At 39.5% G+C, this 13,557-nt stretch overlaps 1 protein-coding gene across 2 annotated transcripts in view; it reads right to left on the bottom strand.

Moving 5' to 3' along the window:
- Window positions 1-37: 37 nt before the first annotated feature.
- The window catches only part of CT83 (cancer/testis antigen 83), a 58,711-nt gene continuing 45,191 nt past the window's right edge, over window positions 38-13,557 (bottom strand). Inside the window, exons 2-4 of one of the 2 annotated variants that reach the window (XM_082716410.1) lie at window positions 3,361-3,884; window positions 1,432-1,851; window positions 38-353 (exon numbers count right to left, since the gene is read on the bottom strand). In XM_082716410.1, the coding sequence (XP_082572536.1) occupies window positions 48-353; window positions 1,432-1,506 (381 nt within the window). In that variant the 5' untranslated portion in view covers window positions 1,507-1,851; window positions 3,361-3,884 and the 3' untranslated portion in view covers window positions 38-47. The remainder of the gene's footprint in view (window positions 354-1,431; window positions 1,852-3,360; window positions 3,885-13,557) is intronic. The other variant, XM_082716411.1, reaches the window with a different exon arrangement.

Genomic DNA, 13,557 nt, shown 5'->3' with positions numbered 1-13,557 from the left:
CATTTGGTATAAACACGTATAATCAAATGAATTCACTCAAAGTGCCTTTAATGATTGCCTTCACTGTTATGACATTCTCTAAGCCTGTCAGATTTCCAGTTAACTAATGCACCATTTAAGCCCTTGATAACTAGGAAATGTTCCAATTCAGCCAGCTTGTATTCCACGATCCTGAGGTTTACCAGTATTCGCTTCTGCATGGTTATCATGTGTGGGGAATTAATTAAGATATCCCGAGAGAGGCTGATGACTGAAAGACTCTTATCAGTATTGCTCTTAGTTGACCCAGTAGAAGAGGTTGGTCTTACTAGTGCAAGAGAAGTCGAATTTGATGACATTTCACCAACGCTGCTCTGTAAGGGAAGAAAATTATACATATGTAATTTATTGAATTTAGCAATTTCCAAATACAATTGACCTTTGAACAAGGAGGGGGCATTAAAGACTTCGATTCTCTGTATAAAAACCTATGTATAACTTTTGCCTCTCCCAAAAGTTAACCCTAATAGCCTAGTGTTGACCAGAAGCCTTACAGATAACAGCTGATTAACACATATTTTGTATATGTGTTATATACTGTATTTGTACAATAAAGTAAGCTAGAGGAAAGAAAATGTTAAGAAAATCATAAGAGAAAATACGTTTGAAGTACTGTATCCAAAAAAAAGAGAGAAAGTAAAGTCCCATGGAGTTCAAACCTATGTTGCTCAAGGGTCTACAGTACTACTAAATAACATGCTTAGTCTTGGGTTACCAAAATAAACTGATTGTCCTCCCCTAAGAATTAGAGATTGAAAATCTGTTGAACAATGTTGATCTGGAAATATGCCCTTCCAAAACACTGAAAAAAATGTATATGAAAGTAACCTTTAAATATCAAAATTGTCCTATCTCTTTGGTTTGCATTTCTTGGACAGAAAAGTAGGTCTATACCTGGACCCTAATCCTTAACTAAAAGGATCACTAAAGATCAAAGTCACTTGCAGCTTTCAATATCACCAGGAAACCCACATTCTGACCTGAATTATTTGTGAAAGCCCAAATACCTGTCATAATGATGGTTGAAACCATGGGGAAAAGAGGCAAACAAACATAAAGCCTGTAGTAGAAGCGAGAGAAGAGAGAGAAGGTATAGATTCCTAAAATAGAAGTGGTGGGAAACGGGCACTTTCAGCTCTACTTTTCAAGTGGGTGAAAAGCACACCACATCACTCAATGCTTTTTAAAGCAGACCACAGCTACCCAGTCATTGGACAATAAGAACAAAGAGTGGGGGTAAACATCTGGGGCTCTTGCAAGAGAAGAGGAATGAAATGATCTTCCCTTACCCTTATTTTACTATTTTAGTACCTTTCTACTCTCTCAGACACACACCTCCCATCCATGAACCATCTAACTTCATCTAATTCCAACTTCTCCTACACGCTTTACCTGAAAGCGGTTTTTCAAGAAGACAAACAGAAAAGCAAACAGAATGCCGCTCAGTAGAAGCAACAGCATATTCATGTTTCCTCTTCCACCTCTTTTTCTCTTCTCGGGTACGGAGGCACTCGGCTGGCAGTTGGGAAGCAGGGGGACACTAGTCGCCCGGACTAGGGAAGCCGCGGGCAACGATGCTAAGCATCCCACACTGCCTGGTGCAGCTGGAGGACGCTTCCGCTTCCGGCTTTATATACTGCAAAGGGCAGGTGATGTCACAGTGGAGCACCTACGTGAGGGCGCTGCGTCACAATTTGATGACGTAAAACCCATAAGCAGGTGGCATGATGTCTGCCTACTTGGTTGTGCTGTCAGGTCGGTAGGCAGGGAGGGCACTGAGAGACACCTGGGGCAGTCGGGATGTCCAGGAAGCTGAAACACGGTAGAAATACAGACTCCAAATTCATTGGTTAAATACAAGATTTTGAAATTGTTCCTCCCTCCTTTTTTTCTCTTTTAAATTATCTTTGTCTTTGCTGCAACCATTCCATTATTCATTTCAAAAACAAGGTCAGAAACGAGATGGAAATGTACTGTGAAAAGTAGTTACCCACAAACCGCGTAAGTCTTTGCGGAAAACCTTTCCCACAGTCCCATTGCTATTTTAGGATTCACTCTGACCCTGTTCGCCATTGGGCTAATTATGTACATTAGTGTCACTGTAAAGTTTAAAAAGTAATTCTAGAGACATTCTCTCATATAATTCTCACAATAATTTTGTACTACAGGTATTTTTTAATACTGTGTCTACTTTCAGGTATGCAGAAACAGAATCAGGTACTAAAGTAAACTCATTTGAGACCAGTAGCAAAAACAAGCCCCAAATCACAGAGTTGGGTCCTGAGGTAAACTCCCTCATTCCCTTGCCCTCTTCCCCATCCTCAGGACCTCTACCTGTACTTTCTGACTTGTAAGCATTGAGTATTTAATATTTTCCACTCAAGGAATTGAACAGTAAATTTAGATTAATATTAATGAGAAGTAACAGATATACGAATCGTTATACTCAACAGGAAATGTTTCAAGAAACCTGCATAGATGACACTGAACTAAAAACTCAGAACTAAAAGCAATAACCAGGGTAATCTCAAGATGAATGTCAAACTACAACCCCTAACTGCTTGGGGGAAAGACTCACATCTTCATATGGATAGGAAAGAAAGGAATTATTTACAAATTTTTCACATCAAACTTATTTCCTAATTATGAGTTCAAAGCTTAAAGATTTATTTATTCAATAAGTATGGATTAAACACTCCTGTAAAGACAGGCACTGTGATAAATTCTGGGGATATTGTAAGGGCCTGCCCCTCCCAGAGGAACTTGCTTGTGGACCCCGGGTGTAGGGGCGGGGCAGGCCGGGTGGGGATGTCCAATCGGTGGGGCATGCATATATCCATTAGGGTTAATGGAGATCCGATTGGCCACCTGTGTAGGGGCCCGGCTCAACCAACCCCATAAAGGTTGTTGTGTGAGGCTAGCAGGAGAGGAGAGCCGTCCACTGTGGGAGCAGACGGAAGAGTCCAAGGGAGAGGAAGAGCTGTAACAGCTCTTGTAAGAGCTCTAACCACTGCCGGCAGTACCGCCGCTGGTGGCCCCGAGCTGCCTGTGGCCTCGAACAGCCTGCGGTCCTGCCTCCCGCTGCCCCGAGCCTTCTGCGGTACCGCCTCCGGGGGCCCCGAGCCGCCCGCAGCCTCCAGCCGCCTGCGGCCCTGCCTCTGGCGGCCCCGAGCCACCTACAGCTTCGAGCCGCCTGCGGTCCCGCCTCCAGCGGCCCCGAGCCGCCCGCGGCCTCCAGCCTCCAGCGGCCCCCGCCTCCGAGGGCCCTGAGCTGCCTGAGGCCCCGAGCTGCCCGCGGCCTCCAGCCGCCTGCAGTCCCACCTCCGGTGGTCCGGGGACATCAGTGGTCCAGCTGTCTGCACCTGCAGCCCCTAGACGTCAACGGTCCTAAGACCACAGCGGTCCAGCTGTCAGCAGTACCCATGTCTGCAGCCCCGAGATGCCAGTGGTCCTGAGACGCCAATGGCCCCTAGCCGCCAGCAGCCTCACTGCAAAATGCCTGGCCACCCTGAGCCATGAGCAGCCTTGTCCGCAGCGGTGGCCTACTCTGGGTGGCAGCCTTGTCAGTGTGGCGTTATGGGGAGCAGAGTCTGTGTCATCAGGGTTGTCCTCCTTGTCATCATTGCTGTCATCGTTGCCTCTTCGTTGTCTGGAGCGGCCTCCTCCAGAGTGGCCTCTTCCTGGGAGCGGCCCTATCCGGGGAGCGACCTCATCCAGCAGCGGCCTTGTCCTGGGAGTGGCCTCTTCTTAGGAGTGGCTCTGAAGGGGGAGCAGCAGCATCTGCGGAGCAGCCTCCTCTGGAGCGGCCTTCTTGGGAGTGACTTTGTCAGGATCATCGTCGTCACCTTTTTGTAAGAGACAGCCCTGACCGGTCAGTTTGATTCTTGATGCTTGGCGCGAAATGAAACTTTGTTTGACCTTCACTTTCTATCAGTCTCGTTCCTTTGATCACGGACCCTAATAATATGATTATGAGTGAAAATAAGGTCTCTGTTCACCTGGAATGTGCACTGTAGTGTGGGAGACAGATATTAATCAAACACTCACAGAAATGAATGTAAAAGTGCTAATGAGATAAGTGGTAGGAAGAAGTACATGGTGGGTGGCACAGGAGTTTCTAATAAGATATGGGATATAAAGGAGAATGATGCTCCTGGCTTTAGGGCTTATTCAATTAGATGGATGGGAGATAACCATGTATGGGATTACTAATCATGAATTTAGTGTTGGACATGTTGAGTTTGAGGTGACACTGAGACATGAAATAGTTGAGCTTGGGGAGATAACTGAAGACATAATTTTTTTTTAAGATTTTGTTTATTTGACAGAGAGAGATAGCACACAAGTAGGCAGCAGGGGAGGGGGAAGCAGGCCTGCTGCTGAGCAGAGAGCCTGATGCGGGGCTTGATCCCAGGACCTCGAGATCATGACCTGAGCCAAAGGCAGAAGCTCAACCCACAGAGCCACCAGGCGCCCCTGAAGACATAAATTTTTGAAGCATCTACATACAAATGATAATTGAAGCTCTAGATATGGAAGAAATTCCCTCATGTCGGTGTAGGACATACAAAGAGAGAATAGAGCATGGAAGGATTTTAATATTTAATGGCTGGGTAACAACACTTCCTTTGGTATGTTACTATGGCTATGTTGACATCTAACTTTCTTGTTTCATCAAATAAAATTGAGTGCAGCCCAGTAACATTGTCTCTAACAAAAGCGTTTTGAATTTTGACCCTACTGGTATCTGAGAAAACACTTCAAAAACCTTTAAAAATATTCTCATCAAGCACCTTAAAGTACTCTTCTAACCACTGAGGTTTTCATTTATTTTTTATTGTAGTATAATATACAAAACATAGAATTTAACATTTTAAACAATTTTAAGGACACACTTCTATGGCTGTAAGTACATTCACATGGTTGTGCAACTCATCACCACCACCCATGTCCAAAACTTTTTCATCTTTCCCAACTGAAAACCTATATGCTTAAACACTAAATGCCGATTCTTCCCTCCACTCAGCCCCTAGAAACTACCATTTTTCTTTCTATTTTTACAGATTTGAATAGAATAGTTACCTCATAGAAGTAGAATGACACAATATTTGTCATGTTGTGACTGGCTTATTTCACTTAACATAATGTCTTCAAGTTTCATCCATACTGTACTGTGTGTCAGAATTTTATTCCTTTTTCAGGCCAGATAATACTCTACAGTATAGGGCACCTGGGTGGCTCAGTCATTAAGCACCTGATTTTGGCTCTGGTCATGACCCCAGGGTCCTGGGATCCAGCCCCATGTTGGACTCCCTGCTAAGTGGGAAGCCTGCCTCTCCCTCTCCCACTCCCCCTGCTTGTGTTCCCTCTCTTGTTACCTCTTTTTCTGTCAATAAATAAATAAAATTTAAAAAAAACATATTTCAGTATATATATGCTACATTTTGTTTACTCATTTATCCATTGATGGACACTATGTTGCTTCTACCTTTTCTTATAGTTCTGTTATTTTTCTAAAAATAGCTGAATGCATGTTTCTCTCAAGTTCACATGAAAACATTCTTCAGGATAGACCAAAAGGCCACAAAATAAGTCTTTTTTTTTTTTTTAAGATTTTATTTATTTATTCATGAGAGACAGAGAGAGAGGCAGAGGCAGAGGGAGAAGCAGGGTTTCCTCAGAGCAGGGAGCCCAATGTGGGACTTGATCCCAGGATCACAAGAGCATGACCTGAGCTGAAGGCAGACGCCTAACCAACTGTGCCACCCAGGCGCTCAAAACAAGTCTTAATAAATGTAAAAATATTGAATCATACAAAGTACTTTTTTCCAATCACAACGGATGAAACTGGAAATCAACAGCAGAAGGAAAACTGGTCAATTCACAAATCTGTGGCAATTAAACAGCACACTATTAAACAACCAATGGGTCAAAGAAGAAATTAGAAAGGAAATTAGAAACTATCTTGATGCAAATGCAAATGAATATACAATATACTAATACTTATGGAATGCAGCAAAATCAGTGCAGGGCAGGAAATTGATAGGTTTAAATGCTTTCTTTTTTTTAGAAAAAGGACTTAAATCAACAACTTAGGGGCACCTGGGTGGCTCAGTTGGCTAAGCGTCTGCCTTTGGCTCAGATCATGGTCCCAGGGTCCAGGGACTGAGCCCCGCATTGGGCTCCGTGATCAGTGGGGAGCCTGCTTCTCCCTTTGGCCCTCCCTGCCAACTTGTGTTCTTGCTTGCTGTGCTAGCTCATTCAAATGAATAAATAGTAATCTTTTTAAAGAATCAACAACTTAACTTTATATTCCCTTTTGATTACTGCATGAAATATCTTTTTTCATCTTTTTACTATCAATCTCTGCATGTTATACCTAAAAGTACTCCGTTTTAGACAACATAGACTTGGATTCTGCTTTTTTTTTATAATTTTTTATTTTTTATAAACATATATTTTTATCCCCAGGGGTACAGGTCTGTGAATCACCAGGTATCATGCTTGGATTCTGCTTTTAATCCATTCTGCCAATATATGTTTTTTGATGGAGTGTTTCATCTGTTTGGATGTGAAGTAATTACTGGTGGGGAAGCATTTACTTTTATCACTTTATTTTTTGTTGTTGTTTTCTCTACATATTTTATCAATTTTGTCCCTCCTTTTCTCCATGACTGTTTACCTCCTTTATCTTTAGTTCAGTTTTTTGTAGTAATGCATTTTGATTATCTTCCTATTTCCTTTCGTGTATAGTCAATATATATTTTATTATGGTTACCATGGAGGTTCCATATAACCTCCTAACGTTATGATTATCTGTCTTAATTGACACAAAATTAACTTCAATTGCATACATAAACTTTACTCTTTTACAACTCTGCTTCCTGCTTCCACTTTATGTCATCGATGTCACAAATTACATCTATTATATATTGGATACCCACTTACATAGTGGGTAGATTTTGTCTTTCTAAATCCTGTAGAAAATAGTTAAGTGGAGTTACAAACCAAAATCACTATAATACAGTATTTTTTGTTGTTTTTTTCCATTTGCCCAGGCATTTGCTTTTACTAGAAGGCTTTATATTTTCATATGACTTCGAGTTACTATCTAGCATCCTTTTTCTTAAGATTTTATGTATTTGTCTGAGAGAGAGAGAAAGAGAGAGGGAGAGGGAGAGAGAATGCGAGCACAAGCAGGAGGGAGAGGCAGAGGGAGAGAGAAAGGGAGAAGCAGACTCTCTGCTGAGCAGGGAGCTTGATCCTGGGACTCTGGGATCATGACCTGAGCTGTAGACAGATGCTTAACCATCTGAGCCACCCAAGTGCCCCTATATAGTGACTTTTATTTCAATTTTAAGGATTCTTTTTAGTATTTCTTTTAGCATTACTTATTAATATTATTTTTAAAGAGAGAGGGAGAGAGACAATCTCAAGCAGACTCCACACTGAGTGTGGAGCCTGACATAGGGCTCCATTCCATGACCCTGAGAGCATGACCTGAGTGGAAATTAAGAGTCAAGAGTTGGACACTTAACTGACTGAGCCACCCAGGTGCCCCTCTGTAGCATTTCTATTCATAATGAACTCTTTCTGATTTTTTCTGGAAATGTTTTAGTTTCTCCCTTATTATTGACATATGTATTTACTGGATGTAGAATTCTTACACGGCAGTTTATTTCTTTCTGCACTTTACATACATCATATTACTGCCTCCTGGCCTGCAAGGTCTCTTCTGAGAAATCCACCCATATTCTTACTGGGGATTCCTTGTACATGATGAGTCACTTTTCTCTTGCTATTTTAACTATTTTTTTTCTTTGGTTTTCAAAGGTTATATTATAATGGTGTCAGTGTTGGACTATTTGGGTTAACCTTAAGTGGAATTGTTAAGATTCTTGGGTTTGTATATTCACATATTACCTTAAATTTGAGAAATTTTATGTCATTATTTCTTCAAATAATGTGTCTTCGCCTTTCTCTATCCCTCCTCTTCTGGGATTTCCCTAATGTGTGCATTGTTTCACTCCACTGTATCATGAATCCTTTAGTCTCTGTTCACTTTTCATCAGTCCTTCTTTTCTTTTTACTCCTCAGACTCATTTATTTCTAAAGTCTTTAACTTCACTGACCTTTTTTTCTCCCTGTTTGAGTCTTCTTTTGAATATCTTTCTAGTACATTTTTCAGTTCGGTGATTGTATTTTACAGCTCCAGACTCTGATACTTTATTATTTCTATCTTTGTTGATATTCTCATTTTGTTTATATATCTTTTACCTGAATTTCTGTAGTTTTTGTCCATGCTTCCCTTTAGCACTTTGAGCATACTTAAGATAGACCTTTTAAAATGTTTGTGTAGTAAGTCTGATGCATATGTTCTTTAGAAATGACTACTGGAGATTTATTGTATTCCTTTGAATGGGCCACATTTTCTTGTTTTTGTTTTTTTTTTTTGTATGCTTTTTGATACCTTGCTGAAAATCAGGCAGTTGGGAAAATGCCCACCTCTTCTAGTCTTTAAAGACTGACATGGAAGACCTTCACTATTTAGAGGGACCCTGAGCCTTGGGATCAGCCTGGGGCTTCTATGGGGATGTGTTTTTTTGTGAGTCTCTGTGTGTACTTTTTAAATTTCTTTTTTTTTTTAAAGATTTATTTATTTATTTATTTATTTGACAGAGAGAAATCACAAGTAGATGGAGAGGCAGGCAGAGAGAGAGAGAGAGAGAGAGAGGGAAGCAGGTTCCCTGCCGAGCAGAGAGCCCGATGCGGGACTCGATCCCAGGACCCTGAGATCATGACCTGAGCCGAAGGCAGCGGCTTAACCCACTGAGCCACCCAGGCGCCCTCCTTTTTTAATTTCTAATTTTTTTCCCCAGCTGCTTTTAAATGTCTCAGTTTCCCCAAAGTCTCATTTGAGCATCTTGGGACTTTAGAATTTCTATTGTATTCCTCTACTTAGACTCTCTGGCTCACAGACATCCACAGGTCTGCACCCCTCTGTAATGTTTGCATGCCAAGATACTCTCTGTTGTCTCACATGACTTCCAGACTGAGATCCAAAAGTTTCTGCTGTTCCTCAACTGAGCTTCGAGTCATGGAAGACAAACCGGTCACTCCAACAGCCCAAGGACACACCAAATCCTTGTAAACAAGTTTCCCTCTGCTTCTGCCGGATGGATGGAACCAGGAATTGGGCTGCTATTTTTCAAGCATGCCCCCATGGGAGGAAGACAAGAGTGAGCAGAAGGCTGCAAAATTTCCCACTAGTTTTCATGTGTTTTTTTCTTGATTGCGCAATCACATGGTTGCTATAGATCTTTCATTGGTATACAGAGTTCCTATAAAGTTATCTAAGTCAATCGGCAGTTGTTTGATATCTCCATGGGGTAAAAAGGGTCTGTGGCCTGGGGCTTTCCTGTTCCATCATCTCGTTGATATCACCCACTAAAAACTGATTTTTAAAACACTACAACTGGAAGGGTATGTGTGTGGCTCAGTGGGTTAATCATCTGCCTTCAGCTCAGGTTATGATCTCAGGGTCCTTGGATTGAACCCAGGCTCCCCGCTTGGTGGAGAATCTGCTTCTCCCTCTCCCTCTGTGCTCTCTCTCTCTCTCTCTCTCAAATACATAAATAAAATCTTGAAAAAATAAAAATAAAATACAGCAACTGGAAAAAAATAAATAAATAAATAAATAAATAAATAAATAAAATATGACAACTGGTATAAATAATTGGGACTATAGAGTCCTGGGGCACCTGAGTGGCTCTATTGTTTGGGAGTCCAACTCTTGGTTTTAGCTCAGATCATGATCTCCTAGGTCATGAGATCAAGTCCCACATCGGGCTCTGTGCTCAGCAAGGTGTCTGCTTGAAAGATTCGCTCCCTCTTCCCCTACCCACTGTCTCTCTCTGTCAGTAAATAAATAAATAAATAATTCTTTAAAAAAAAAAGTATGGAGTCTCTCCACTTGTGAAAAATTAACAGAAAAACAAAAATAAATTATGGAATGAATGTTACACATATTATTAACCTTTAATTTTGTTATCTCCTCTTCATTAGATGCCAAATTTTCTATTGGCATAGGTTGCTAGCTAATGAAATAAGCAGAAAAATGAGATACTCAGTTGTTTTGGGGATGATTTCAAGAGTAAAGAGTTTTATGAATTGTATCAGAAAATAATACATGTAATATTCCAAATAAGAAGACAATTTGGACAAATCACAGTGACTTAATTTTAGTTTAATGACAATTTTTTTGTTGTCTCCCTGATTTCACTATCATGTAAAAATAATAAAAATATGGGGTGCCTGGGTGGCTCAGTGGGTTAAAGCCTCTGCCTTCAGCTCAGGTCTTGGTCTCAGGGTCCTGGGATCGAGCCCCAGATCAGGCTCTCTGCTCAGTAGGGAGCCTGCTTCCCCTGCCTCTCTGGCCACTTGTCATCTCTGTCTGTCAAATAAATAAATAAATAAATATCTTAAAAAATAATAAAGATATGATATTCTTGATAGTTTAAGACTTTAATTAATGGAGGTTTAAAATATTTAAATTTCTTACTTTTATAAGTCAAATAGTCATTATTGTTCTCACAGTTTTGAATTACTAAAATGTAAAATTTTGTGAACTAAATGAATTTGCAATAATAAGTATATTAAAAATCTCAGTCTTGTGAATTTTTATAATGTTAAAATCATAAAGTCTTAATGTGTTGGCTTCGATTCTACATTCCATGTCCTTAGTTAACTTTATGTCCTTAAATTCATATTGAATTGAGCTAATTAATAAATATTCTTTGGGTATTTGGACAATTTCTAGGTAAGAAAAGTATATAACACATTGGTCCTTACACAGAATTTTTCATTTACTCTTGTCCCTTATTTCTATAATAGCTAATAGCTGATAGGATAAATAAAGTCTTTGGATAGTTTTAATATATATGTTTATTGTAACTTGATAATTTTGTAAGTAATATGAAATGTATGATGGTGAAAAAAAGGGCCAGGCAGTTCTTGACTTCCTGGCTTCTAGTTTTCTCTGTAAAGAAGGATGTTTTAATGGTTGGTTCTGGTAGAGATAAATGGTTGAGTTTAGACTAGGTACAGTAGTTAGAAATGAATACATATGAGATAATGTGTATGATTTATATTGTAATTTATCAGAAAAATTATTAGCCTTATTAAGATCATAACATACCCTACACATTGTCTTATTTAATATGCCTATAAAGTTAATTATATTTAAAAAAACAAGATGGACAAATTCACATTATTATATAACTATATATTTATATACGTATGAACACATTCATATAAATCTATGTTAGAATTAGAAATAAAGGTGGTTTATGAATCCTTTACTGGAAAATAATTACATTAAAATACACAGAAAATAAAATCAGATTTTGAGTTTCTTTCTTTTCAAAGACCAGCTTAATGTGTATACAGAAAATAGGTTACTTTTTATTATTGAAATATTTTGTAAACTGTCTGTGTTTCTGGCCATAATTAAACCATTTTTTAAAAAAAGTTCTTTATTTCAGGGAAAAAGTTCTTAATAATTATTGTTGCTTATTGTTGTGCTTTCAAAATATTAGCTACAAATGTTTCAAAATTTGTAATCTTGGTTATGGTCAAGAATGCATTTATTCAATTATGAAATACTGTTTCAATGGTCTCTGCTGAAAATTTATTTACTTTAATGATCATATATTTATATTTCTTTACTTCTTCTCTCCCTTTGTAAGGATTTTACTTTTATGTTAGCACAAATAAAAATCCACTCTAATTCTCCCCCAAAATCTTGGTTTGTGCTATGAAGTGATGTTTCTGACAAATCTGTTGTCTTTGCGAATGGCTGTAGATAAAAGGAAAAATTTGCATTTTCCTGTAAGTGTTTTTTCCTATTTATATATGCAGGAGAGAAAGGTGCCTTCCGGGTCTTTCCCTCTACTAATGACTATTACTTCTCTGGGCCTCTAAAAACAAGAGTTCAACTTAAAGACACTGTGTAGAACACATGCTTTCCCAAGTACCTATTCCTTTATAAATCAATGAAGTCTCATCCTTTTGCTTATTGCTTAAGTATTGTGACTTTCAGAAACTTTGGGGAATGTGAAATATTATTGATTTGCTGAATTTTACAAAATGTGAAAGATTACTGATGTTTTAGTCATACTATTAATTTTTTTTTAAAAGACTATTTACTTGACAGAGATGGAGTGAGAGAGAGAGCTAGAGCAGGGGGGAGGGGCAGAGGACGAAGCAGACTCCCCACTGAGTGGGGAGCCAAGTGGGGCTGGATCCCGGCCTGAGCTGAAGGCAGACACCCACCAAATCAGCCACCCAGGTGTCCCATTCATTATACTATTAATTTTTAAAATATCTCAGAAAAGTTATGTTTGCTATGAAATGTGATGGTAGGCATTAGACACAGGCATTGATGGAAATCCAGGGTTCAGACAGAGTTTCAAGAACTGGATAACTGCTTCTTGGTGCAACAGGAGAAATTAAGCTCTTTAGGAGGGAACCTGTGTAAGTGGGGTTGAGGAGGATGGTTGAGAGGTGAGAGGTTACAGGTGTGTGTGTGTGTGTGTGTGTGTGTGTGTGTGTGTGTGTGTTGTGGGGGTGGGCATCTCAAATTACCCAGAATAAGGGAAAGCTAGGAAACAAGCAGCAATATCCTGCTTCTAATTGGATTGTCCTTAACAAGCTAAGCTGGTAGTTTTATAAGCGTTCTTTTGTAAATTACATGGTTCAGACAGGAATTACAGAGGCCCATCTATTGTTGGGATATGACAGAAAAAGTAGGTTTTGCCCTTGATTTCCCATCATAATCAGGCTTATCTCATATGCTTACAGAATGTGTTTTTAAAGTCTATGGGCTGGTCCTTTGCCACTTCAGTTTTTACACTGAAGAAGATTATTCCCTTACTAATGAGCTGAAATTCTTAGGGGAGGAGATCATGAAAGCTTTAGTTTACTCCACGTTTTAGAGATAAAACTTAATTCTTCTCCCTCCCGAGACTTTATTTTTTAAAAGATATTATTTACTTATTTCAGAGATTGAGAGAGAAGACATGAACAAGGGGGAGAGGGAGAAGCAGGCTCGATGCATGGTGTGGGACTCGATCCCATGACCGTGGGATCATGACATGAGCAGAAGGCAGATGCTTAACTGACTGAGCCACTGAGGAGTCCGTGAGATTTTAATTTATGCCAAGATGTACATGACATCAATTTTTTAAATACCAGGGTTACCTTAGTTATTTGAAAAAATAGGTTTAATAGAGTTGTAATAGTGAGAGGGTAGGGAGTAGGATAGAATCAAGGGGAAAAAAAGGATACTGAGGACATCATGTATAAATTTTACTACAATTTTCCCCAAGTTCTGACATATATACATCATACAATATTAAACTTGAAAATACCAGATTCCTCAGCCATTTGGATATTATTATGAAATATTTGTGGGCAACTTGGGGAGTGTTTCCCAGGCTGGTATCTGAATAAATGTGA

Source organism: Mustela nivalis (assembly GCF_964662115.1).
Source record: "Mustela nivalis genome assembly, chromosome: X".
NCBI classification, from domain to species: Eukaryota; Metazoa; Chordata; class Mammalia; order Carnivora; family Mustelidae; genus Mustela; species Mustela nivalis.
Note: the sequence above shows the minus strand (reverse complement) of the source record. Positions and strands in the feature narration are given on the sequence as shown.